Source organism: Lethenteron reissneri, chromosome 23, assembly GCF_015708825.2.
Source record: "Lethenteron reissneri isolate LAM-NWPU_2019-01 chromosome 23, ASM1570882v1, whole genome shotgun sequence".
Lineage (NCBI taxonomy): Eukaryota > Metazoa > Chordata > Hyperoartia > Petromyzontiformes > Petromyzontidae > Lethenteron > Lethenteron reissneri.
The window spans coordinates 22,908,522-22,936,428 of NC_083801.1; the positions used below are offsets into that span (position 1 = coordinate 22,908,522).

The following is a 27,907-nucleotide window of genomic DNA, read 5'->3' on the forward strand; positions in this document are numbered from 1 at the left end:
GAGTGTAAATGTGAGAGTGTAAATGTGAGGGTGTAAATGTGAGAGTGTAAATGTGAGTGTAAATGTGAGGGTGTAAATGTGAGTGTAAATGTGAGAGTGTAAATGTAAGGGTGTAAATGTGAGAGTGTAAATGTGAGAGTGTAAATGTGAGGGTGTAAATGTGAGGGTGTAAATGTGAGAGTGTAAATGTGAGTGTGTAAATGTGAGGGTGTAAATGTGAGGGTATAAATGTGAGGGTGTAAATGTGAGAGTGTAAATGTGAGAGTGTAAATGTGAGAGTGTAAATGTGAGAGTGTAAATGTGAGGGTGTAAATGTGAGAGTGTAAATGTGAGAGTGTAAATGTGAGAGTGTAAATGTGAGGGTGTAAATGTGAGAGTGTAAATGTGAGGGTGTAAATGTGAGTGTAAATGTGAGAGTGTAAATGTGAGGGTGTAAATGTGAGAGTGTAAATGTGAGTGTAAATGTGAGGGTGTAAATGTGAGTGTAAATGTGAGAGTGTAAATGTAAGGGTGTAAATGTGAGAGTGTAAATGTGAGAGTGTAAATGTGAGGGTGTAAATGTGAGAGTGTAAATGTGAGGGTGTAAATGTGAGTGTAAATGTGAGAGTGTAAATGTGAGGGTGTAAATGTGAGGGTGTAAATGTGAGAGTGTAAATGTGAGTGTGTAAATGTGAGTGTAAATGTGAGAGTGTAAATGTGAGGGTGTAAATGTGAGGGTGTAAATGTGAGGGTGTAAATGTGAGGGTGTAAATGTGAGAGTGTAAATGTGAGTGTAAATGTAAGGGTGTAAATGTGAGTGTAAATGTGAGAGTGTAAATGTGAGAGTGTAAATGTGAGGGTGTAAATGTAAGGGTGTAAATGTGAGGGTGTAAATGTGAGAGTGTAAATGTGAGGGTGTAAATGTGAGGGTGTAGATGTGAGGGTGTAAATGTGAGTGTAAATGTGAGAGTGTAAATGTGAGGGTGTAAATGTGAGAGTGTAAATGTGAGGGTGTAAATGTGAGGGTGTAAATGTGAGGGTGTAAATGTGAGTGTAAATGTGAGGGTGTAAATGTGAGAGTGTAAATGTGAGAGTGTAAATGTGAGAGTGTAAATGTGAGGGTGTAAATGTGAGAGTGTAATGTGAGGGTGTGAATGTGAGGGTGTAAATGTGAAAGTGTAAATGTGAGGGTGTGAATGTGAGGGTGTAAATGTGAGTGTAAATGTGAGGGTGTAAATGTGAGAGTGTAAATGTGAGTGTAAATGTGAGTGTAAATGTGAGGGTGTAAATGTGAGAGTGTAAATGTGAGAGTGTAAATGTGAGGGTGTGAATGTGAGGGTGTAAATGTGAGGGTGTAAATGTGAGGGTGTAAATGTGAGTGTAAATGTGAGTGTAAATGTGAGAGTGTAAATGTGAGCGTGTAAATGTGAGCGTGTAAATGTGAGAGTGTAAATGTGAGAGTGTAAATGTGAGGGTGTGAATGTGAGGGTGTAAATGTGAGGGTGTAAATGTGAGTGTAAATGTGAGAGTGTAAATGTGAGAGTGTAAATGTGAGAGTGTAAATGTGAGGGTGTGAATGTGAGGGTGTAAATGTGAGGGTGTAAATGTGAGGGTGTAAATGTGAGTGTAAATGTGAGTGTAAATGTGAGAGTGTAAATGTGAGCGTGTAAATGTGAGCGTGTAAATGTGAGAGTGTAAATGTGAGGGTGTAAATGTGAGAGTGTAAATGTGAGTGTAAATGTGAGGGTGTAAATGTGAGTGTAAATGTGAGAGTGTAAATGTAAGGGTGTAAATGTGAGAGTGTAAATGTGAGAGTGTAAATGTGAGGGTGTAAATGTGAGAGTGTAAATGTGAGGGTGTAAATGTGAGTGTAAATGTGAGAGTGTAAATGTGAGGGTGTAAATGTGAGGGTGTAAATGTGAGAGTGTAAATGTGAGTGTGTAAATGTGAGTGTAAATGTGAGAGTGTAAATGTGAGGGTGTAAATGTGAGGGTGTAAATGTGAGGGTGTAAATGTGAGGGTGTAAATGTGAGAGTGTAAATGTGAGTGTAAATGTAAGGGTGTAAATGTGAGTGTAAATGTGAGAGTGTAAATGTGAGAGTGTAAATGTGAGGGTGTAAATGTAAGGGTGTAAATGTGAGGGTGTAAATGTGAGAGTGTAAATGTGAGGGTGTAAATGTGAGGGTGTAGATGTGAGGGTGTAAATGTGAGTGTAAATGTGAGAGTGTAAATGTGAGGGTGTAAATGTGAGAGTGTAAATGTGAGGGTGTAAATGTGAGGGTGTAAATGTGAGGGTGTAAATGTGAGTGTAAATGTGAGGGTGTAAATGTGAGAGTGTAAATGTGAGAGTGTAAATGTGAGAGTGTAAATGTGAGGGTGTAAATGTGAGAGTGTAAATGTGAGGGTGTGAATGTGAGGGTGTAAATGTGAAAGTGTAAATGTGAGGGTGTGAATGTGAGGGTGTAAATGTGAGTGTAAATGTGAGGGTGTAAATGTGAGGGTGTAAATGTGAGTGTAAATGTGAGTGTAAATGTGAGGGTGTAAATGTGAGAGTGTAAATGTGAGAGTGTAAATGTGAGGGTGTGAATGTGAGGGTGTAAATGTGAGGGTGTAAATGTGAGGGTGTAAATGTGAGTGTAAATGTGAGTGTAAATGTGAGAGTGTAAATGTGAGCGTGTAAATGTGAGCGTGTAAATGTGAGAGTGTAAATGTGAGAGTGTAAATGTGAGGGTGTGAATGTGAGGGTGTAAATGTGAGGGTGTAAATGTGAGGGTGTAAATGTGAGTGTAAATGTGAGAGTGTAAATGTGAGGGTGTGAATGTGAGGGTGTAAATGTGAGGGTGTAAATGTGAGGGTGTAAATGTGAGGGTGTAAATGTGAGAGTGTAAATGTGAGGGTGTGAATGTGAGTGTAAATGAGAGTGTAAATGTGAGAGTGTAAATGTGAGGGTGTAAATGTGAGGGTGTAAATGTGAGGGTGTAAATGTGAGGGTGTAATGTGAGGGTGTAAATGTGAGGGTGTAAATGTGAGTGTAAATGTGAGGGTGTAAATGTGAGGGTGTAAATGTGAGGGTGTAAATGTGAGTGTAAATGTGAGAGTGTAAATGTGAGGGTGTGAATGTGAGGGTGTAAATGTGAGTGTAAATGTGAGTGTAAATGTGAGGGTGTAAATGTGAGTGTAAATGTGAGAGTGTAAATGTGAGAGTGTAAATGTGAGGGTGTGAATGTGAGGGTGTAAATGTAAGGGTGTAAATGTGAGTGTAAATGTGAGTGTAAATGTGAGTGTAAATGTGAGGGTGTGAATGTGAGAGTGTAAATGTGAGGGTGTAAATGTGAGAGTGTAAATGTGAGTGTAGATGTGAGGGTGTAAATGTGAGGGTGTAAATGTGAGTGTAAATGTGAGTGTAAATGTGAGGGTAAATGTGAGGGTGTGAATGTGAGAGTGTAAATGTGAGGGTGTAAATGTGTGAGTGTAGATGTGAGGGTGTAAATGTGAGTGTAAATGTGAGTGTAAATGTGAGTGTAAATGTGAGTGTAAATGTGAGAGTGTAAATGTGAGTGTAAATGTGAGTGTAAATGTGAGTGTAAATGTGAGGGTGTAAATGTGAGGGTGTAAATGTGAGGGTGTAAATGTGAGGGTGTAAATGTGAGGGTGTAAATGTGAGAGTGTAAATGTGAGTGTAAATGTGAGTGTAAATGTAAGGGTGTAAATGTGAGGGTGTAAATGTGAGGGTGTAAATGTGAGGGTGTAAATGTGAGAGTGTAAATGTGAGTGTAAATGTGAGTGTAAATGTGAGTGTAAATGTGAGAGTGTAAATGTGAGGGTGTAAATGTAAGGGTGTAAATGTGAGGGTGTAAATGTGAGGGTGTAAATGTGAGGGTGTAAATGTGAGGGTGTAAATGTGAGAGTGTAAATGTGAGTGTAAATGTGAGGGTGTAAATGTGAGAGTGTAAATGTGAGGGTGTAAATGTGAGAGTGTGAATGTGGGTGTAAATGTGAGGGTGCAAATGTGAGTGTAAATGTGAGTGTGTAAATGTGAGGGTGTAAATGTGAGAGTGTAAATGTGAGGGTGTAAATGTGAGGGTGTAAATGTGAGGGTGTAAATGTGAGGGTGTAAATGTGAGAGTGTAAATGTGAGGGTGTAAATGTGAGGGTGCAAATGTGAGTGTAAATGTGAGGGTGTAAATGTGAGGGTGTAAATGTGAGAGTGTAAATGTGAGGGTGTAAATGTAAGGGTGTAAATGTGAGGGTGTAAATGTGAGGGTGTAAATGTAAGGGTGTAAATGTGAGGGTGTAAATGTGAGAGTGTAAATGTGAGTGTAAATGTGAGGGTGTAAATGTGAGAGTGTAAATGTGAGGGTGTAAATGTGAGAGTGTGAATGTGGGTGTAAATGTGAGGGTGCAAATGTGAGTGTAAATGTGAGGGTGTAAATGTGAGAGTGTAAATGTGAGAGTGTAAATGTGAGAGTGTAAATGTGAGGGTGTAAATGTGAGAGTGTAAATGTGAGGGTGTGAATGTGAGGGTGTAAATGTGAAAGTGTAAATGTGAGGGTGTGAATGTGAGGGTGTAAATGTGAGTGTAAATGTGAGGGTGTAAATGTGAGGGTGTAAATGTGAGTGTAAATGTGAGTGTAAATGTGAGGGTGTAAATGTGAGAGTGTAAATGTGAGGGTGTGAATGTGAGGGTGTAAATGTGAGGGTGTAAATGTGAGGGTGTAAATGTGAGTGTAAATGTGAGTGTAAATGTGAGAGTGTAAATGTGAGGGTGTAAATGTGAGAGTGTAAATGTGAGAGTGTAAATGTGAGGGTGTGAATGTGAGGGTGTAAATGTGAGGGTGTAAATGTGAGGGTGTAAATGTGAGTGTAAATGTGAGAGTGTAAATGTGAGGGTGTGAATGTGAGGGTGTAAATGTGAGGGTGTAAATGTGAGGGTGTAAATGTGAGGGTGTAAATGTGAGAGTGTAAATGTTAGGGTGTGAATGTGAGTGTAAATGAGAGTGTAAATGTGAGAGTGTAAATGTGAGGGTGTAAATGTGAGGGTGTAAATGTGAGGGTGTAAATGTGAGGGTGTTAATGTGAGGGTGTAAATGTGAGGGTGTAAATGTGAGTGTAAATGTGAGGGTGTAAATGTGAGGGTGTAAATGTGAGGGTGTAAATGTGAGTGTAAATGTGAGAGTGTAAATGTGAGGGTGTGAATGTGAGGGTGTAAATGTGAGTGTAAATGTGAGTGTAAATGTGAGGGTGTAAATGTGAGTGTAAATGTGAGAGTGTAAATGTGAGAGTGTAAATGTGAGGGTGTGAATGTGAGGGTGTAAATGTAAGGGTGTAAATGTGAGTGTAAATGTGAGTGTAAATGTGAGTGTAGATGTGAGGGTGTAAATGTGAGGGTGTAAATGTGAGTGTAAATGTGAGTGTAAATGTGAGGGTGTGAATGTGAGAGTGTAAATGTGAGGGTGTAAATGTGAGAGTGTAAATGTGAGTGTAGATGTGAGGGTGTAAATGTGAGGGTGTAAATGTGAGTGTAGATGTGAGTGTAAATGTGAGGGTAAATGTGAAGGTGTGAATGTGAGAGTGTAAATGTGAGGGTGTAAATGTGTGAGTGTAGATGTGAGGGTGTAAATGTGAGTGTAAATGTGAGTGTAAATGTGAGTGTAAATGTGAGTGTAAATGTGAGTGTAAATGTGAGTGTAAATGTGAGTGTAAATGTGAGTGTAAATGTGAGGGTGTAAATGTGAGGGTGTAAATGTGAGGGTGTAAATGTGAGGGTGTAAATGTGAGGGTGTAAATGTGAGAGTGTAAATGTGAGTGTAAATGTGAGTGTAAATGTAAGGGTTGTAAATGTGAGGGTGTAAATGTGAGGGTGTAAATGTGAGGGTGTAAATGTGAGAGTGTAAATGTGAGTGTAAATGTGAGTGTAAATGTGAGTGTAAATGTGAGAGTGTAAATGTGAGGGTGTAAATGTAAGGGTGTAAATGTGAGGGTGTAAATGTGAGGGTGTAAATGTGAGGGTGTAAATGTGAGGGTGTAAATGTGAGGGTGTAAATGTGAGTGTAAATGTGAGGGTGTAAATGTGAGAGTGTAAATGTGAGGGTGTAAATGTGAGAGTGTGAATGTGGGTGTAAATGTGAGGGTGCAAATGTGAGTGTAAATGTGAGTGTGTAAATGTGAGGGTGTAAATGTGAGAGTGTAAATGTGAGGGTGTAAATGTGAGGGTGTAAATGTGAGGGTGTAAATGTGAGGGTGTAAATGTGAGAGTGTAAATGTGAGGGTGTAAATGTGAGGGTGCAAATGTGAGTGTAAATGTGAGGGTGTAAATGTGAGGGTGTAAATGTGAGAGTGTAAATGTGAGGGTGTAAATGTAAGGGTGTAAATGTGAGGGTGTAAATGTGAGGGTGTAAATGTAAGGGTGTAAATGTGAGGGTGTAAATGTGAGAGTGTAAATGTGAGTGTAAATGTGAGGGTGTAAATGTGAGAGGTAATGTGAGGGTGTAAATGTGAGAGTGTGAATGTGGGTGTAAATGTGAGGGTGCAAATGTGAGTGTAAATGTGAGGGTGTAAATGTGAGGGTGTAATGTGAGGGTGTAAATGTGAGGGTGTAAATGTGAGGGGTGTAAATGTGAGGGTGTAAATGTGAGAGTGTAAATGTGAGTGTAAATGTGAGGGGTGTAAATGTGAGAGTGTAATGTGAGGGTGTAAATGTGAGGGTGTAAATGTGAGAGTGTAAATGTGAGTGTAAATGTGAGGGTGTAAATGTGAGAGTGTAAATGTGAGGGTGTAAATGTGAGGGTGTAAATGTGAGAGTGTAAATGTGAGGGTGTAAATGTGAGGGTGTAAATGTGAGGGTACTGGAGGTTTTGTTAAATGTGAGAGTGTAAATGTGAGGGTGTAAATGTGAGGATGCAAATGTGAGTGTAAATGTGAGAGTGTAAATGTGAGGGTGTAAATGTGAGAGTGTGAATGTGAGGGTGTAAATGTGAGAGTGTAAATGTGAGAGTGTAAATGTGAGGGTGTAAATGTGAGAGTGTAAATGTGAGAGTGTAAATGTGAGTGTAAATGTGAGAGTGTAAATGTGAGGGTGTAAATGTGAGAGTGTAAATGTGAGAGTGTAATGTGAGTGTAAATGTGAGGGTGTAAATGTGAGAGTGTAAATGTGAGGGTGTAAATGTGAGGGTGTAAATGTGGGTGTAAATGTGAGAGTGTAAATGTGAGGGTGTAAATGTGAGGGTGCAAATGTGAGTGTAAATGTGAGGGTGTAAATGTGAGGGTGTAAATGTGAGAGTGTAAATGTGAGGGTGTAAATGTAAGGGTGTAAATGTGAGGAGAGTGTAAATGTGAGGTGAAATGTGAGAAGTGTAAATGTGAGTGTAAATGTGAGGTGTAAATGTGAAGTGTGAATGTGGGGTGTAAATGTGAGGGTGCATGTGAGTGTAAATGTGAGGGTGTAAATGTGAGGGTGTAAATGTGAGGGTGTAAATGTGAGGGTGTAAATGTGAGGGTGTAAATGTGAGAGTGTAAATGTGATGGTGTAAATGTGAGGGTGTAATGGTGAGAGTGTAAATGTGAGGGTGTAAATGTGAGGGTGGTAAATGTGAGAGTGTATGTAGGGTAATGTGAGTGTGTAAATGGGAGAGTGTAAATGTGAGGTAGTAATGTGAGGGTGTAAATGTGAGAGTGTAAATGTGAGGGGTGTAAATGTGAGGGTGTAAATGTGAGGGTGTAAATGTGAGAGTGTAAATGTGAGGGTTAATGTGAGGATGCAAATGTGAGGTGTAAATGTGAGAGTGTAAATGTGAGGGTGTAAATGTGAGAGTGTGAATGTGAGGGTGTAAATGTGAGAGTGTAAATGTGAGGGTGTAAATGTGAGAGTGTAAATGTGAGAGTGTAAATGTGAGTGTAAATGTGAGAGTGTAAATGTGAGGGTGTAAATGTGAGAGTGTAAATGTGAGAGTGTAAATGTGAGTGTAAATGTGAGGGTGTAAATGTGAGAGTGTAAATGTGAGGGTGTAAATGTGAGGGTGTAAATGTGGGTGTAAATGTGAGAGTGTAAATGTGAGGGTGTAAATGTGAGAGTGTAAATGTGAGGGTGTAAATGTGAGGGTGTAAATGTGAGGGTGTAAATGTGAGGGTGTAAATGTGAGTGTGTAAATTTGAGGGTGTAAATGTGAGAGTGTAAATGTGAGGGTGTAAATGTGAGAGTGTAAATGTGAGAGTGTGAATGTGAGGGTGTAAATGTGAGAGTGTAAATGTGAGAGTGTAAATGTGAGGGTGTAAATGTGAGAGTGTAAATGTGAGAGTGTAAATGTGAGAGTGTAAATGTGAGTGTAAATGTGAGGGTGTAAATGTGAGAGTGTAAATGTGAGAGTGTAAATGTGAGTGTAAATGTGAGAGTGTAAATGTGAGGGTGTAAATGTGAGAGTGTAAATGTGAGGGTGTAAATGTGAGGGTGTAAATGTGAGAGTGTAAATGTGAGAGTGCAAATGTGAGAGTGTAAATGTGAGAGTGTAAATGTGAGGGTGTAAATGTGAGAGTGTAAATGTGAGTGTAAATGTGAGGGTGTAAATGTGAGAGTGTAAATGTGAGGGTGTAAATGTGAGGGTGTAAATGTGAGGGTGTAAATGTGAGAGTGTAAATGTGAGTGTAAATGTGAGGGTGTGAATGTGAGGGTGTAAATGTGAGAGTGTAAATGTGAGTGTAGATGTGAGGGTGTAAATGTGAGGGTGTAAATGTGAGAGTGTAAATGTGAGTGTAAATGTGAGGGTGTAAATGTGAGAGTGTAAATGTGAGGGTGTAAATGTGAGGGTGTAAATGTGAGAGTGTAAATGTGAGTGTAAATGTGAGGGTGTGAATGTGAGGGTGTAAATGTGAGAGTGTAAATGTGAGTGTAGATGTGAGGGTGTAAATGTGAGGGTGTAAATGTGAGTGTAAATGTGAGAGTGTAAATGTGAGGGTGTAAATGTGAGGGTGTAAATGTGAGGGTGTAAATGTGAGAGTGTAAATGTGAGGGTGTAAATGTGAGAGTGTAAATGTGAGTGTAAATGTGAGGGTGTAAATGTGAGAGTGTAAATGTGAGGGTGTTAATGTGAGGGTGTAAATGTGAGGGTGTAAATGTGAGAGTGTAAATGTGAGTGTAAATGTGAGGGTGTGAATGTGAGGGTGTAAATGTGAGTGTAAATGTGAGAGTGTAAATGTGAGAGTGTAAATGTGAGGGTGTAAATGTGAGAGTGTAAATGTGAGGGTGTAAATGTGAGGGTGTAAATGTGAGGGTGTAAATGTGAGTGTAAATGTAAGAGTGTAAATGTGAGGGTGTAAATGTGAGGGTAAATGTGAGGGTGTAAATGTGAGGGTGTAAATGTGAGGGTGTAAATGTGAGGGTGTGAATGTGAGGGTGTAAATGTGAGAGTGTAAATGTGAGGGTGTGAATGTGAGGGTGTAAATGTGAGTGTAAATGTGAGGGTGTAAATGTGAGGGTGTAAATGTGAGGGTGTAAATGTGAGGGTGTAAATGTGAGGGTGTAAATGTGAGGGTGTAAATGTGAGGGTGTAATGTGAGGGTGTAAATGTGAGGGTGTAAATGTAAGAGTGTAAATGTGAGGGTGTAAATGTGAGTGTAAATGTGAGGGTGTGAATGTGAGGGTGTAGATGTGAGGGTGTAAATGTGAGGGTGTAAATGTGAGGGTGTAAATGTGAGTGTAAATGTGAGAGTGTAAATGTGAGGGTGTAAATGTGAGTGTAAATGTAAGAGTGTAAATGTGAGGGTGTAAATGTGAGGGTGTAAATGTGAGAGTGTGAATGTGAGGGTGTAAATGTGAGAGTGTAAATGTGAGAGTGTAAATGTGAGGGTGTAAATGTGAGAGTGTAAATGTGAGAGTGTAAATGTGAGTGTAAATGTGAGAGTGTAAATGTGAGGGTGTAAATGTGAGAGTGTAAATGTGAGAGTGTAAATGTGAGTGTAAATGTGAGGGTGTAAATGTGAGGGTGTAAATGTGAGGGTGTAAATGTGAGGGTGTAAATGTGGGTGTAAATGTGAGAGTGTAAATGTGAGGGTGTACATGTGAGGGTGCAAATGTGAGTGTAAATGTGAGGGTGTAAATGTGAGGGTGTAAATGTGAGAGTGTAAATGTGAGGGTGTAAATGTAAGGGTGTAAATGTGAGGGTGTAAATGTGAGGGTGTAAATGTAAGGGTGTAAATGTGAGGGTGTAAATGTGAGAGTGTAAATGTGAGTGTAAATGTGAGGGTGTAAATGTGAAAGTGTAAATGTGAGGGTGTAATGTGAGAGTGTGAATGTGGGTGTAAATGTGAGGGTGCAAATGTGAGTGTAAATGTGAGGGTGTAAATGTGAGGGTGTAATGTGAGGGTGTAAATGTGAGGGTGTAATGTGAGGGTGTAAATGTGAGAGTGTAAATGTGAGTGTAATGTGAGGGTGTAAATGTGAGAGTGTAAATGTGAGGGTGTAAATGTGAGGGTTGTAAATGTGAGAGTGTAAATGTGAGTGTAAATGTGAGTGATGTGTAAATGTGAGAGTGTAAATGTGAGGGTTGGTAAATGTGAGGGTGTAAATGTGAGAGTGTAAATGTGAGGGTGTAAATGTGAGGGTGTAAATGTGAGGGTGTAAATGTGAGAGTGTAAATGTGAGGGTGTAAATGTGAGGATGCAAATGTGAGTGTAACTGTGAGAGTGTAAATGTGAGGGTTGTAAATGTGAGAGTGTGAATGTGAGGGTGTAAATGTGCGAGTGTAAATGTGAGGGTGTAAATGTGAGAGTGTAAATGTGAGGAGTGTAAATGTGAGTGTAAATGTGAGAGTGTAAATGTGAGGGTGTAAAGTGAGAGTGTAAATGTGAGGTGTAAATGTGAGTGTAAATGTGAGGGTGTAAATGTGAGAGTGTAAATGTGAGGGTGTAAATGTGAGGGTGTAAATGTGGGTGTAAATGTGGAGTGTAAATGTGAGGGTGTAAATGTGAGAGTGTAAATGTGAGGGTGTAAATGTGAGGGTGTAAATGTGGGGTGTAAATGTGAGGTGTAAATGTGAGGGTAAATGTGAGGGTGTAAATGTGAGAGTGTAAATGTGAGGGTGTAAATGTGAGAGTGTAATGTGAGAGTGTGAATGTGAGGGTGTAAATGTGAGAGTGTAAATGTGAGAGTGTAATGTGAGGGTGTAAATGTTGAGAGTGTAAATGTGAGAGTGTAAATGTGAGAGTGTAAATGTGAGTGTAAATGTGAGGGTGTAAATGTGAGAGTGTAAATGTGAGAGTGTAAATGTGAGTTAAATGTGAGAGTGTAAATGTGAGGGTGTAAATGTGAGAGTGTAACTGTGAGAGTGTAAATGTGAGGTGTAAATGTGAGAGTGTAAATGTCGAGGGTGTAAATGTGAGAGTTTGTAAATGTGAGAGTGTAAATGTGAGGGTGTAAATGTGAGAGTGGTAAATGTGAGAGTGTAAATGTGAGGGTGTAACTGTGAGAGGGTAAATGTGAGGGTGTAAATGTGAGCGGTGTAAATGTGAGGGTGTAAATGTGAGAGTGTAAATGTGGAGTGTAAATGTGAGGGTTGTGGAAATGTGAGGTTGTGTAAATGTGAGAGTGTAATGTGAGTGTAAATGGTGAGGGTGTGAACTGTGAGGGGTGTAAATGTGAGAGTGTAAATAGTTGAGTGTAGATGTGAGGGTGTAAATGTGAGAGTGTAAATGTGAGAGTGTAATGTGAGGGTGTAAATGTGAGAGTGTAAATGTGGAGTGTAAATGTGAGGGTGTAAATGGTGAGGGTTGTAAATGTGAGAGTGTTAAATGTGAGTGTGTAATGTGAGGGTGTAATGTGAGGGTGTAAATGAGTGTAAATGGAGTGTAATGAGGTGTAATGTGAGGGTGTAAAGTGAGTGTAAATGTGAGAGTGTAAATGTGAGGGTGTAAATGTGAGGGTGTAAATGTGAGGGTGTAATGTGAGAGTGTAATGTGAGGGTGTAATGTGAGAGTGTAAATGTGAGTGTAAATGTGAGGGTGTAAATGTGAGAGTGTAAATGTGAGGGTGTTAATGTGAGGGTGTAAATGTGAGGGTGTAAATGTGAGAGTGTAAATGTGAGTGTAAATGTGAGGGTGTGAATGTGGGGTGTAAATGTGAGTGTAAATGTGAGAGGTAAATGTGAGAGTGTAAATGTGAGGGTGTAAATGTGAGAGTGTAAATGTGAGGGGTAAATGTGAGGGTGTAAATGTGAGGGTGTAAATGTGAGTGTAAATGTAAGAGTGTAAATGTGAGGGTGTAAATGTGAGGGTAAATGTGAGGGTGTAAAATGTGAGGGTGTAAATGTGAGGGTGTAAATGTGAGGGTGTGAATGTGAGGGTGTAAGTGAGAGGGTAAATGTGAGGGTGTGAATGTGAGGGTGTAAAGTAATGTGAGGGTGTAAATGTGAGGTGTAAATGTGAGGGTGTAAATGTGAGGGTGTAAATGTGAGGGTGTAAATGTGAGGGTGTAAATGTGAGGGTGTAAATGTGAGGGTGTAAATGTGAGGGTGTAAATGTGAGTGTAAATGTGAGGTGTGAATGTGAGGGTGTAGATGTGAGTGTTGAAGGAGGTGTACAATGTGAGGGTGTAAATGTGAGGGTAATGTGAGAGTGTAAATGTGAGGGTGTAAATGTGAGTGTAAATGTAAGAGTGTAAATGTGAGGGTGTAAATGTGAGGGTGTAAATGTGAGGGTGTAAATGTGAGGGTGTAAATGTGAGGGTGTAATGTGAGGGTGTGAATGTGAGGGTGTTGGAAATGTGAGGGTGTAAATGGGAGAGTGTAAATGTGAGGGTGTACATGTGCGGTGTAAATGTAAGAGTGTAAATGTGAGGGTGTACATGTGAGGGTGTAAATGTGAGGGTGTAAATGTGAGTGTAAATGTGAGGGTGTAAATGTGAGAGTGTAAATGTGAGGGTGTAAATGTGAGGGTGTAAATGTGAGAGTGTAAATGTGAGGGTGTAAATGTGAGGGTGTAACTGTTAGTGTAAATGTGAGGTGTAAATGTGAGGGTTGTAAATGTGAGGGGTGGAATGTGAGGGTGTAAATGTGAGGGTGTGAATGTGAGGGTGTAAATGTGAGGGTGTAAATGTGAGGGTGTAAATGTGAGAGTGTAAATGTGAGGGTGTGAATGTGAGGGTGTAAATGTGAGTGTAAATGTGAGGGTGTGAATGTGAGGGTGTAAATGTGAGGGTGTAAATGTGAGTGTAAATGTGAGTGTAAATGTGAGGGTGTAAATGTGAGGGTGTAAATGTGAGGGTGTAAATGTGAGAGTGTAAATGTAAGGGTGTAAATGTGAGGGTGTAAATGTGAGGGTGTAAATGTGACGGTGTAAATGTGAGGGTGTGAATGTGAGGGTGTAAATGTGAGTGTAAATGTGAGGGTGTGAATGTGAGGGTGTGAATGTGAGTGTAAATGTGAGAGTGTAAATGTGAGTGTAAATGTGAGGGTGTGAATGTGAGGGTGTAAATGTGAGGGTGTAAATGTGAGAGTGTAAATGTGAGTGTAAATGTGAGAGTGTAAATGTGAGGGTGTAAATGTGAGAGTGTAAATGTGAGAGTGTAAATGTGAGTGTAAATGTGAGGGTGTAAATGTGAGAGTGTAAATGTGAGGGTGTAAATGTGAGGGTGTAAATGTGGGTGTAAATGTGAGAGTGTAAATGTGAGGGTGTAAATGTGAGGGTGCAAATGTGAGTGTAAATGTGAGGGTGTAAATGTGAGGGTGTAAATGTGAGAGTGTAAATGTGAGGGTGTAAATGTAAGGGTGTAAATGTGAGGGTGTAAATGTGAGGGTGTAAATGTAAGGGTGTAAATGTGAGGGTGTAAATGTGAGAGTGTAAATGTGAGTGTAAATGTGAGGGTGTAAATGTGAAAGTGTAAATGTGAGGGTGTAAATGTGAGAGTGTGAATGTGGGTGTAAATGTGAGGGTGCAAATGTGAGTGTAAATGTGAGGGTGTAAATGTGAGGGTGTAAATGTGAGGGTGTAAATGTGAGGGTGTAAATGTGAGGGTGTAAATGTGAGAGTGTAAATGTGAGTGTAAATGTGAGGGTGTAAATGTGAGAGTGTAAATGTGAGGGTGTAAATGTGAGGGTTGTAAATGTGAGAGTGTAAATGTGAGTGTAATGTGAGGGTGTAAATGTGAGAGTGTAAATGTGAGGGTGTAAATGTGAGGGTGTAAATGTGAGAGTGTAAATGTGAGGGTGTAAATGTGAGGGTGTAAATGTGAGGGTGTAAATGTGAGAGTGTAAATGTGAGGGTGTAAATGTGAGGATGCAAATGTGAGTGTAAATGTGAGAGTGTAAATGTGAGGGTGTAAATGTGAGAGTGTGAATGTGAGGGTGTAAATGTGAGAGTGTAAATGTGAGGGTTGTAATGTGAGAGTGTAAATGTGCGAGTTGTAAATGTGAGGTGTAAATGTGAGAGTGTAAATGTGAGGGTGTAAATGGGAGAGGTAATGTGAGAGTGTAATGTGAGTGTAAATGTGAGGGTGTAAATGTGAGAGTGTAAATGTGAGGGTGTAAATGTTGAGGGTGTAAATGTGAGGTGTAACTGTGAGAGTGTAATGTGAGGGTTGTAAATGTGAGAGTGTAAATGTGAGGGTGTAATGTGAGGGTTGTAAATGTGAGGGTTTGTAATGTGAGGGTGTAAATGTGAGTGTGTAAATGTGAGGGTGTAAATGTGAGAGTGTAAATGTGAGGGTGTAATGTGAGAGTGTAAATGTGAGAGTGTAAATGTGAGGTGTAAATGTGAGAGTGTAAATGTGAGAGGTGAAATGTGAGAGTGTAAATGTGAGAGTGTAAATGTGAGGGTGTAAATGTGAGAGTGTAAATGTGAGAGTGTAAATGTGAGAGTGTAAATGTGAGGTGTAAATGTGAGAGGTGTAATGTGAGAGTGTAAATGTGAGAGTGTAAATGTGAGTGTAAATGTGAGAGTGTAAATGTGAGGGTGTAAATGTGAGAGTGTAAATGTGAGGGTGTAAATGTGAGGGTTGTAAATGTTAGAGTGTAATGTGAGAGTGCAAATGTGAGAGTGTAAATGTGAGAGTGTAAATGTGAGGGTGTAAATGTGAGAGTGTAAATGTGAGTGTAAATGTGAGGGTTGTAAATGTGAGAGTGTAAATGTGAGGGTGTAAATGTGAGGGTGTAAATGTGAGGGTGTAAATGTGAGAGTGTAAATGTGAGTGTAAATGTGAGGGTGTGAATGTGAGGGTGAAATGTGAGAGTGTAAATGTGAGTGTAGATGTGAGGGTGTAAATGTGAGGGTGTAAATGTGAGAGTGTAAATGTGAGTGTAAATGTGAGGGTGTAAATGTGAGAGTGTAAATGTGAGGGTGTAAATGTGAGGGTGTAAATGTGAGAGTGTAAATTGTGAGTGTAAATGTGAGGGTGTGAATGTGAGGGTTGTAAATGTGAGAGTGTAAATGTGAGTGTAGATGTGAGGGTGTAAATGTGAGGGTGTAAATGTGAGTGTAAATGTGAGAGTGTAAATGTGAGGGTGTAAATGTGAGGGTTGTAAATGTGAGAGTGTAAATGTGAGGGTGTAAATGTGAGAGTGTAAATGTGAGTGTAAATGTGAGGGTGTAAATGTGAGAGTGTAAATGTGAGGGTGTTAATGTGAGGGTGTAAATGTGAGGGTGTAAATGTGAGAGTGTAAATGTGAGTGTAAATGTGAGGGTGTGAATGTGAGGGTGTAAATGTGAGTGTAAATGTGAGAGTGTAAATGTGAGAGTGTAAATGTGAGGGTGTAAATGTGAGAGTGTAAATGTGAGGGTGTAAATGTGAGGGTGTAAATGTGAGGGTGTAAATGTGAGTGTAAATGTAAGAGTGTAAATGTGAGGGTGTAAATGTGAGGGTAAATGTGAGGGTGTAAATGTGAGGGTGTAAATGTGAGGGTGTAAATGTGAGGGTGTGAATGTGAGGGTGTAAATGTGAGAGTGTAAATGTGAGGGTGTGAATGTGAGGGTGTAAATGTGAGTGTAAATGTGAGGGTGTAAATGTGAGGGTGTAAATGTGAGGGTGTAAATGTGAGGGTGTAAATGTGAGGGTGTAAATGTGAGGGTGTAAATGTGAGGGTGTAAATGTGAGGGTGTAAATGTGAGGGTGTAAATGTAAGAGTGTAAATGTGAGGGTGTAAATGTGAGTGTAAATGTGAGGGTGTGAATGTGAGGGTGTAGATGTGAGGGTGTAAATGTGAGGGTGTAAATGTGAGGGTGTAAATGTGAGTGTAAATGTGAGAGTGTAAATGTGAGGGTGTAAATGTGAGTGTAAATGTAAGAGTGTAAATGTGAGGGTGTAAATGTGAGGGTGTAAATGTGAGGGTGTAAATGTGAGGGTGTAAATGTGAGGGTGTGAATGTGAGGGTGTGAATGTGAGGGTGTAAATGTGAGGGTTGTAAATGTGAGGGTGTAAATGGAGGGTGTAAATGTGAGGGTGCTGAATTGGTGTGAGGGTGGTAAATGTAGAGGGGTGTAAATGTGAGGGTGTAAATGTGAGTGTAAATGTGAGGGTGTAAATGTGAGGGTGTAAGATGTGAGAGTGTAAATGTGAGGGTGGAAATGTGAGGGTGTAAATGTAGAGTGTAAATGTGAGGGTGTAAATGTGAGAGTGGAATGTGAGGGTGTAAATGTGAGTGTAAATGTAGAGGGTGTAAATGTGAGAGTGTAAATGTGAGGGTGTAAATGTGAGGGTGTAAATGTGAGGTTGTGTAAATGTGAGGGTGTGAATGTGAGGGTGTAAATGTGAGGTGTAAATTGAGGGTGTAAATGTGAGGGTGTGAATGTGAGGGTGTAAATGTGAGGGTGTAAATGATGAGGGTGTAAATGTGAGCGTGTAAATGTGAGGTGTGAATGTGAGGGTGTAAATGTGAGTGTAAATGTGAGGGTGGAATGTGAGGGTGTAAATGTGAGGGTGTAAATGGAGTGTAAATGTGAGTGTAATGTGAGGGTGTAAATGTGAGGGTGTAAATGTGAGGGTGTAAATGTGAGAGTGTAAATGTAAGGGTGTAAATGTGAGGGTGTAAATGTGAGGGTGTAAATGTGACGGTGTAAATGTGAGGGTGTGAATGTGAGGGTGTAAATGTGAGTGTAAATGTGAGGGTGTGAATGTGAGGGTGTGAATGTGAGTGTAAATGTGAGGGTGTAAATGTGAGTGTAAATGTGAGGGTGTAAATGTGCGGGTGTAAATGTGAGGGTGTAAATGTGAGGGTGTAAATGTGAGTGTAAATGTGAGGATGTAAATGTGAGTGTAAATGTGAGGGTGTAAATGTGAGGGTGTAAATGTGAGTGTAAATGTGAGGGTGTAAATGTGAGTGTAAATGTGAGGGTGTAAATGTGAGAGTGTAAATGTGAGGGTGTAAATGTGAGGGTGTAAATGTGAGGGTGTAAATGTGAGTGTAAATGTGAGGGTGTAAATGTGAGTGTAAATGTGAGGGTGTAAATGTGAGGGTGTGAATGTAAGTGTAAATGTGAGGGTGTAAATGTGAGGGTGTAAATGTGAGGGTGTAAATGTGAGTGTAAATGTGAGGGTGTAAATGTGAGGGTGTAAATGCAGTCCGCTGCGCACACCGCTTCCCCGGCAGCCGATGTCATTTTTGTGATTTGCAGCTGGTTTCATTAGTAAAGTTGCATAGTCACAAAAGTGATCATTGGAAGCTGTGGACCCTCCTCGGCCCGGCCCAGTTGAGGTTGCTTTGGAATGAAAGGGATGGTGCTCACGTTGGAGTGATGATGCGCCGTGGGGGTGCCCGATAGCACACACGCACGCGTTCACACGCACGCACGCACGCGTTCACACACACGCACGCGTTCACACGCACGCACGCACGCGTTCACACACACGCACGCGTTCACACGCACGCACGCACGCGTTCACACGAACTCGGCTCACCCGGTGCATAGCGCAGCGCGCTAACCGCTACGCTACCGCACACTGACACGCACACTGACACGCACAGAGACACGCACACTGACACACAAACAGACACGCACACTGACACACACACTGACACACACACTGACACGCACACTGACCCACACACTGACACACAAGGAGACACGCACACTGACACACACACTGACACACACAGAGACACACACACTGACACACACATAAACACACACACTAACACACACACTGACACACACACTGAGACACACTGACACACACACTGACACACACTGACACACACACTGACATACACAGAGACACACACACTGACACACAGAGGGCACTCCCACTGCGCCCGCCTTAGAGGACTGCCCCCCCCGCCCCTGCGCTGGGGAAAGCCGCAGCAGCTCCGCACCGCCGCCGTGCCGGGCCCCGAGCACCGCCGCCGTGCCGGGCCCCGGGCACCGCTGCCGTGCCGTGGGTGCCCGGCGCGGTTTTCGGGGGACACGGAGCGGCATGTCCCAGTCAGTCGCTGCTGGTTCATGGACGGGGGTTTGTTTGTGGCGAGAGTTCCACAAGGCGAGCCGCTGACCCCCCCCCGCTCTCTCTACCCACGCCCCCCAACCTCTCCACTCCGCCACCTCCTCTCTCTGCGTGCCACTTCCCGTCTCTCTCCTCGCATCTCTCATCTCCTGCCCCCTGCCACTTGTTCGTCTGTCACTCATCTCACCGTGTTCTCTTCCAGCCCTCTTGTTTCTCTCGCCAACTCTCGTCTCGCTCCCTTCTCCCTGTAAGTGTGTATCTCTATGCCTGTCCCTCACTTTGTGTGTGTGTCTGTCCTTCTCTCTGTGTCTCTCTCTCTCTCTTCCTCTCTGTCTCCCTCTTTGTGTCTCTCTCCCTGTATGTGCCTCTCTCTCTCTCTGTGTCGTCTCACAGGAAAGTGAACAAATGCTACAGGGGTCGCTCGTGCCCGGTCATCGTGCACTGCAGGTGAGAGGCCACTCATCACAGCAGTCACAGCTTGCCCATGACGCCTCACTGTTTCACTACCCCCGCTCCCCCCACCAGACTAACCCCCCCCCCCCCCCACGTGTTACTCGGCCTTGAATGCATTTTACAAAAAGCGATTCCCAAATCGCTGTTCCCGCATATTACACTTTTAGTTAAATTAGTAAATGTATTTATAACATCATTATTGTTACGCTGAGTGTCTGCTTCTTGCTGTGTCATGTACAGCGCTGTGAGTTCCTTGGTGAAAAGCCGTTATATACATGCCATTATTATTATTGTAGGGGAGGAATGAGAGGAAGAGCCTTGAGACATCCCTGGAGCATGGGGGAGACGCTTCCAGTCACGGCTGTGGTTGGGACGTCGACCATAGGTCATTAGGGGTCACCAGTCGTCGTACAGAGCTCACGGTCAATGGTGCAGTGACCTTCACGCCAGGAGGGGGGTGCAGTCGGTGTGGGCAGGGGTCACACAGGCGTTGGGGAAGTACGGTGAGGGTTCGGATGATGGTGATGATGGTAAAGGGAGGAGTCTGCGCTGCGAGCTGCCGGGAAAATAGTCCCGGAGCGGGGAGACGGGGTTGGGGAATGGGTGAGAGAGTGGCAGGGGAGAGAGCGATTGAGAACGACGCTTTCGACTTCACAGCCAAGCGCTGTCGCGTTAGGGATCGTGGTACCGATTCGGCACCGTCGGGTTCGACGTGGCAGCAGCGCGCCAGATGTCTTAACGTGTCGAGTGATCGTAGGGGGGAGGGTGGGGCTCGCGCGGGGCCCCGCCAGGGAGCGAGGTGCCCCCGCCCCCCCGCTGTGGCCAGCGCCCCTAACCGCGAGCGCGCGGTCTCCGCAGTGACGGGTCCGGCCGCACGGGCGTCTACATCCTCATCGACCTGGTGCTCAGCCGCCTCGCCAAAGGTGAGAGACCCCCTCCCCAGCCCCGCCCCCCAGCCCCCCCGCCCCAGCCGGCAGCAGCAGCAGCTCGTGAAGCCGCTCGTGAAGAGGTGCCCATAGGCCAGGGCTACCGCGAGCTGCCCCCGTCAGCGGCTTGCGTGTGGTGCTGAGTGAGTGAGTCAAAATGAAGTGAGGGAATGACAAATAAGCGAAGGAGTAAATGAGTGAGTCGGTAGGTGAGTACGTGGGTGGGTGAGTGAGTCAATGAGTGAGCGAGCAAATGAGTAAGTCGGTTGGGGAGTAAGTGGGTGATTGATTGAATGGGTAAGTGAGCGAATGAGTGAGCAATTGCGTGAGTGAGTTGGCGGTCACGAGAGTGGGTGAGCGGGTGGGTGAGTGCACAAACGAGTGAGCCAGCGAGTGGGTAACGCGAATGAGTCGGTGAGCAGGTTGGCTGGAGCGTGAGTGAGCGATCGGGTGCGCAAGTGGAATGAGCGGATGTGCAAATGAGTGAGCGAGCGAGTGGCAGTGCGCGAGCGCAGTCAGCCACCGGCTCTCTGGGAACCGGCGGGGTCGAGCGACGGGCCGAGACGTCACCCCGAGTGCCGGGCCGACTCAGTCGGACTCGCCCACCGAGTCGCCCCGACGGGCTCGCGACTCTCGCGCTTGGCGTCTGTGTTGTTCTCATTATTTGCGCGTCTCGTATTTCTTCTCGAGCCTCGTTGTTTATCCAGTTTTAAACGCGCACCGAATGCCACAACAAACAGCGGCGCGCCGACCGGCACAACTGACAGCAGAGTCAGAGTCACCGGCGGTGACGTCTCCTCTGGCACCACAAGAATGGCCGGACACCAGGGCCCCGCGCTGCTTTCAACCCCCCCCCCCCCCCCCCATTTATGAATGTATTTCTATATTTTTGTTTGTTTATATATAAATATGTTATTAAAGCTTTCTGGTGCAAGGCTAAAAGGCGAAGGTCCCTCGCTGATTGCCAGCGCTCATTGATGCCGCTTCCACCGCGCGTGACCTTTCGCTCGACTGATCATGAAACGAGCCGCGGCCTCTGGGGGGCCGCGTGGGCGCGCGGCGGCGGCGGCCCCCGCAGAGCGGCGGCCCTCGCGGCCCCACGCGGCCCTCCCCTCCCCGCGCGTTCGGCAACAGCCGTGGCCCCCATCCACGCCGTGATGCGCGTCGTTGCGCAACCGCTCAAGCCCCGGGAAATATTCCTGCAGCCCCCCCCCCCGCCTTCTTCATCACCGTCTCATCATCACGTCCCGTGAGTTTGTCTCTCTCTCCGTGACGAGGCGCCTTGTGTGTGTGGTACTTGGGCTTCTCGTTGTGGGTGAAGATGCCGTGCGTCGTCACGAGTTGATTTGTTGCTGGAGATGCCCCCCCCCAACCCTGCCGTGACCTTCCCTAGGCGCTGATCGCGCTGCCAACGCCTGCGAATCCCTCTCATCTCGGCGTGCTTGCTCGTGTCTCTAGGCACAAAGGAGATTGACATTGCGGCCACCTTGGAGTTCATCAGAGACCAGAGACTCGGAATGGTGGAAACGAAGGTGAGAGACAGAAGAACGTGCGACGCATTTACATTTTATTTATTTGGCTCTGCCCGTGTGTGTGTGTTTCTGCAGTCTTATTATGGCGGCAGTCGCAATAAAGGGGACGCACTAATTGGGCGGCCACAAAAGGGATCTTGGCAAATATTCGCGGAGCGGGACTCTGCTCGGAATAGCGATCAAAACGATAGCGTGCACACGCGTGAATACGCACATCACCCCACGTTTTATTCTAAAGTTTCCTATTTATATTAAATATTTGTTTTTTTTTGTCCGGTGTTACCCAAGTCTCCCTTGACAATCAGCTCTTGAGCTGGATTTATGAATGATAGTGTGACGATACATGAGGGTGATGTTATAACATTAAGTCCAACAGCTGATTACACTGGATCTCAGAAGCTAAGCAGAAATCGAGCCTGGTTAGTACCGCCAGCGAAGACCACCAGGGCAGGGCTGGTGGTGTATTCGTGGCGCTGGGAGGTGTGACCAGGAGGTGGCCGTCCCGAGTGTCTCCCCCTCGTACAGAGCAGCACAGTGCTGGATGTTCTCCGTGCACTCGCGGTCTCATCCAACACCAAGCCAATCCCTCGTCCACGGGATCGACTAAGCACGCCAATGTGTCAAGAGTCTCCTGCAGAAGCGTCCCGCAGCTCATCCAGGCTTTCCAGATATATCGTTGACATAGTTCAATTGGATAGCATCATGCAGAATTCACTTCCTGTATTTCGTGTGGCTAATGGAGGGCGACCATCACAGATTCGGTTCGCAGTGATGTTATCGTTCAATCGCTTTGTCTGAGAGTTGGGGAATCGCAGAGACACCCATTCATTCACCACCTCACTAATTCACTCACACACCCACTCACCGGCTTACCCATTCACTCACTCGCCCATTCACTCACCCACTGACCACTTTCAAATGTATATTGGGGTAGTACGAAATGTCATGCTCCATAGTTTGGTGTTCGTAGTTGCAGTCCCACAGACAAGAGAGAAATAATTGTATTCTCTGCTTGTGCATTTGGTATCCACCGCATCTTTTGTGGTTTGTGCGGATCCAGTTAAGCACTATCCGTTGTTTCCGTGGAAGATGAAAGCCGGGCAGTGCGGTGGTGGTGGGGTCACTGATGAGCTGTGTGTTGGGAAAGTCGGGTGGTGGTGGTGGGGTCACTGATGAGCTGTGTGTTGGGAAAGCCGGGTGGTGGTGGTGGGGTCACTGATGAGCTGTGTGTTGGGAAAGCCGGGTGGTGGTGGTGGGGTCACTGATGAGCTGTGTGTTGGGAAAGCCGGGTGGTGGTGGTGGGGTCACTGATGAGCTGTGTGTTGGGAAAGCCGGGTGGTGGTGGTGGGGTCACTGATGAGCTGTGTGTTGGTGGTGGGCGCGCTGATGTCGTGTTTGTTGAGCACGTTGCTGGATCCTCACTCATCACGCCCACGAGGCCAAAGGAAGCCATTCTCCCTCTTTGGGTCGTGTGCTACGGTGGGATGCGCTGTCCAAGTGCTGATCTAGAAGCCACTCTGCGCTCCTTGTAACATCCGGCGGTCCTACACTAAATATTGTATTATCATTGTGAATTCCCTGCTCGAACAAAACTCCCTGAACGATGAGATCAGTTCGCGTGCATGAGCGAGATGGGTGGCAGCAGGACTGGACAGTAACGAATGGCGACGGCGTGCGTAGGCCTTCATCCAGCAGCAGATAGACAATGGCCGACGACGAATGCTTTCTCTCTGTGTATCTCTCACACGCCCACCTGCCTCTGCTTCCCCCCCCCCACCATTCCCCACCCGGTTGCATAAACCCCGCCCCCACCCCTCGCCGCCCCCTGCACACTGCCACACACTCTCACTCACACACTCTGACACACTCACACACACACACTGACAAACTCACACACTCACTCTCATACACACTCACACACACTCACACTGACAAACTCACACACACACACTCACACACTCGCACACACACTCACACACTCTCACACACACTCTCACACTCACTCTCACACACACTCTCACACTCACTCACACACACACTCTCACACTCACTCTCACACACTCACTCACACACTCACTCTCACACACACTCACTCACACACAGGAGCAGTTCGGCTTCGCGCTCACGGCCGTCGCCGAGGAGGTGAACGCCATCCTGAGGTCTCTGCCGACCAAGTGACGGCGCCCGCCCAGCCCACGTGCCCGCCCAGCCCACGTGCCCGCCCAGCCCACGTGCCCACCCGTCCCCGTCTGTCCGTCTCCTCGCCAGCCACGCCAACCCGCCAATGTTGCTGTTTAGCTCGTTCGCTGTGCCCGTATCCTCGTTGTCGTTTTAAGCGGTCGCCATCGTCATCATCGTCGTGGTCATCCTCGTCGCGGAGCGATGGGCAGGGTCGGCGGGACATCCTCTCGGTGTCCGCTGCACCGGAACGATGCGCTGACTCTGCTGCTTCTGCTCCTTTTAATCCCGTGTATGACGACACCACATGGATAATCAACACGCGTGTATCAGTTATTCGTATGAATTATATTAATATGTATTGAATGGGAGCTGGGGGGTTAAAACGACTGTTATTAGCATTCTTCCACAGATGTATTTATTACACGGTGGAGCAGTAAATATTCAGCTGTGAACTGCCAATTGTAAATCTAGGATATGTCTTGACGCTAAATATGTAGGTGATTCTGTAGCATAACATATTTTCACGACAATATATTATACATAGATATATATATACATCACGTAACAATATAACATTGAGATGCATCTATTCAGAAGTAGCTTATAATTGAAGGAAAAGGAGGAAATATTTACCAGTGTTGAATATCGTGACATGTATTTTAAGTGGAAAGTCAATTATGTTCTTACGTATGATACTATCGCAGTAAATTCCATTACGTATTCTCCAGGTGATGACTCGAGAAGCAAACCATGTGGTTGATTAAAATGACTTTGGAGTCTCGTGTCGCGGACGTGACGGTGCCGTTGGCATGATTGAGCATCGGGGTGGAATCGCCGAGGGGGGGGGGGGGTGTGAAAGCACAAATGACATCACCTTCAGGTGTTAATCATGCGAAGATTCAGTTTTCCCGGAGAGGGGACCCAGTGATTAAACACACGTGGCCTGACCAGCCTATGGAGAGCGTCACTCGGCATTCCCGAGCCCGAGGTTTTCCAGACTCAATTCTTCACGACGCTCCACGGCCCGGCTTGCCCAGTGTCCTCGTGTACCTCCGTCCCAAGACTCATTGGGTCGTGATGTGCTGTACCTGCCTGATGATTGATAAATATGTCCCGCGTGCAGTCGAGAGAGAGCTGAGTCACAATAATATAGAAACTGTGTGTACATGCAAGTGTGGGGGGCGGCAGTGTTGTGTTTATCGCACCGTTCTACGTCTGTTTGTTTAACTTCTTTTCGCACCTTACGTAGCCAACTTTGCCAATCGGCGACCCGAGTTTGATTCCTAATTACAGCGGTGTATATTTGAACCGGGCCTGGGAATCCCCTAGGTTGACTTAGCCTTATCCGAATAAAACATCAGCACTGTGGAGACAAAGAGGGGGGGGGGGCGTGGTGCTGGCCACTCACCCCCCTCGTGTGCTGTGCCGGTCTTCATAGGGGCTCCCTAACAGCACTTGTGCCCCAATAGTCTGTTAAATGCAATGTGGGGGATCCCCGTCTTTGTACGTGCAAGTGCTTGATGTAGCGAGCTCTGCTTCAAGTCAATTAGCACTCTCTACGTCACGTGGCGCCTGTTTAACAATCATCAGGCAAGTGCAGCATGTCACGATTTCAATTTCTAAACGAAAAGGAGGTAAAACTCGATAAACGAATGACCTTTGGCAAGCTTGCCCCTAAGCCGTTCTCCCTCGTGCCACGGAGTCGCTGCATGTGGGGCATGAGTCGGGGGGCTCAAGGTGGCTCGTGCTGAATATTTCATCAGAAAGCCACGGCATTCTCTCCGGTAGCTCACTGATCTGCAGCCAAAAGGTCACAATTGCTGAAAAAATGCAGGCACGGCATTGACGTTATCATGCGCTGATGCAACCCGCGATGTTGCAGCATGTGTGCGTGTGTGTGCGCGCGCGCGCGCATTGCAGAGATTGGACATTTATATGGTGATTCCTTCCAGTTTCTGCCACTGTATTTCCATCTTTAAATGCAAGCTTACCGAAGCCCATCCTCACGTGAACTTTCATTCATATGCCAATAAACTGTTAGGTTAGAAAATAGTACTTTAATTTTTTCAAATGTATTTTCTCAAATCTGAATAAACGTCGTTCTCATGGGTGGTAGTAAGCAATGTCGAGCAATCACTTGATCGATCCGAATGTCTTGCATAAAACACATCAAGTGTGACGAAACAGAGTTCTGGAGAGCCCAACTATAGATATAATATTTGGCCTACTCTTCCACACTGACCCGACGAGGTTGAAGTATGATAATTGGTTTTTTACCCTTCTATCTGGCAACAAAACTGACACCTTTTTACAAGGAGTCATGTTTGCATAGACCGCAATACCTGCAGTCATAATACAAACAAAAGACATAACTTTGATAATGTGCACTGTCCTTGAAGTTGATTGGTCCACACCCGAGACAGCTTTCCTTAGAGCCTAGTCTCACATGGTTTGGACCAGATGACGCCAAAAGGCACACAACTAGATGCTTGCCCCGAGCTCTCATACTCTGATGGTGCATTGTCTTTGAGTTGTGCGCCTTTTGGCGTCATCTGGTCCAAACCATGTGAGACTAGGCTCTAAGGAAAGCTGTCTCGGGTGTGGACCAATCAACTTCAAGGACAGTGCACATTATCAGAGTTATGTCTTTTGTTTGTATTATGACTGCAGGTATTGCGGTCTATGCAAACATGACTCCTTGTAAAAAGGTGTCAATTTTGTTGCCAGATAGAAGGGTAAAAAACAATTATATTTTTACTGGCAAATGAGGTTCCCACAGAGGTTGAAGTACCCACGCTTTACCCCACCACACGTGACTTGCCGGAACATCAACTGTTGTACCCATTTATACTGCTGGCTGGACAGAGGCGGTCATTTAGACAAGACTCTCCTAAATCACACTAAACATTGACGGAAAAAATGTCTACATCTGATTGGGAACATGTAGATGACATGACAGCCTCTTCAGCTGCCTCAATGGCAGCTAAATGCAAAGATAGCCTGATTTCCAAGTTAAGCATTTTTTCCAAGAAGAAGCCAGATCCACGTAACAAAAATGGACGTTGACAAGATTGTTATCAATCAGAGTAACAGTCCAATTTCCAACAGCCTAAAATCGGTTCTAGCTAAAGGGTTGAATTTCGCAGTCACCCCTAAACACATCCCAGTTGATGATATCATTGTCCAGGTTGATGTAGCCCTTAAAGGTTTGGGACACATTACTGCAGATGTGGCAAAATCATTGCAGTCCTCAAAAACGCTAAGACACCTATTAGCAACATCAGTAAGGATGAGCGCTTTGAAATTTCTCAATTAAGAAAGAGAGATTACGTCGTCATCCTCTCAGCCGACAAGGGCAATGCCACAGTCAGCATGGACAGAACCACATGCAATAACAACATTCAGGACCTACTTAATTCAAAAAGATCCCACCAACAGCCTTGTTACGATAACCAACAATTTCATCACCGATTCGACATATTTAATCGAACCGACCAAGCGGGGTTCCTTAAAACCCTCTCCTGCTAGACCACCCAGATTGTATGGCTTACCAAAAATCCATAAACAAGGTACACCCCTTCGTCCTATCGTCTCCTCCATTGACTCACCCACCTACAAACTGACCCGATTTATGTCTGAGACCTTACAACCATTCACTGGTAAGACCACCTCAGCTATACTTAACTCACTTGGTATCGTTAATTAAGGACATTTTACTATCGCCTGGTGATTTGCTCGTTAGTTTCGATGTAGTCTCTGTTTACCAAAGTTCCTGTGCCTGACACTATTGCAATCATTGAAGATTTGGTCCAACAAAGACAATGCTGATGTACCGGCCCTGGTGAGACGCTGCCTCACCAACACTTCACCTGTAATGGAACATTCTACAAACAAGTTGAAGGTACCCCAATGGGTTCTCTCTTATCTCCAGTTGTAGCCAATGTTTTCATGGAAAATTTTGAGACAGATGCCATCCAGGCATCCACTCTACTTCCGTCCTTGTGGAAGAGGTACGGAGATGACACGTTCGTCATCTGGCCACATGGCCGACCAGCTCTGAACCAATTCCTCAAGCACATCAATTCCATACACCCAGCTATCAAATTCACCATGGAGGTGGAAAAGAATAGCAAGCTACTATTCTTGGATGTTTTAATCGAAAAGAGACCAGATGGCTCAATGGGACATTGTCTACAGGAAAGCCACCCATACGGATGCATATTTAAAACCTGACTCCACCACCATCCATCAGAAGAATTCCCTCATCAAAACTTTACACCATAGAGCTCGATGCCTTTCCGACCATCACCACCTAGCCAGTGAACTGGAGCACGTACACCAATCTCTCAAGATGAATGCTATTCAGACTACACAATCCGTAAAGCTATCACCCCAACCGTTGGAAAGAATCATCTGAGGAC

General features: G+C 44.7%; 1 protein-coding gene across 1 annotated transcript in view; it reads left to right on the forward strand.

The window, feature by feature from the left end:
- LOC133346216 (receptor-type tyrosine-protein phosphatase N2-like) overlaps window positions 1-25,613 on the forward strand; it is a 243,223-nt gene extending 217,610 nt beyond the window's left edge. The window contains exons 19-22 of the mRNA XM_061557742.1: window positions 18,788-18,841; window positions 19,706-19,770; window positions 21,232-21,305; window positions 23,409-25,613. Coding sequence (XP_061413726.1) covers window positions 18,788-18,841; window positions 19,706-19,770; window positions 21,232-21,305; window positions 23,409-23,483 — 268 coding nt within the window. The 3' untranslated portion in view covers window positions 23,484-25,613. The remainder of the gene's footprint in view (window positions 1-18,787; window positions 18,842-19,705; window positions 19,771-21,231; window positions 21,306-23,408) is intronic.
- Window positions 25,614-27,907: the final 2,294 nt, after the last annotated feature.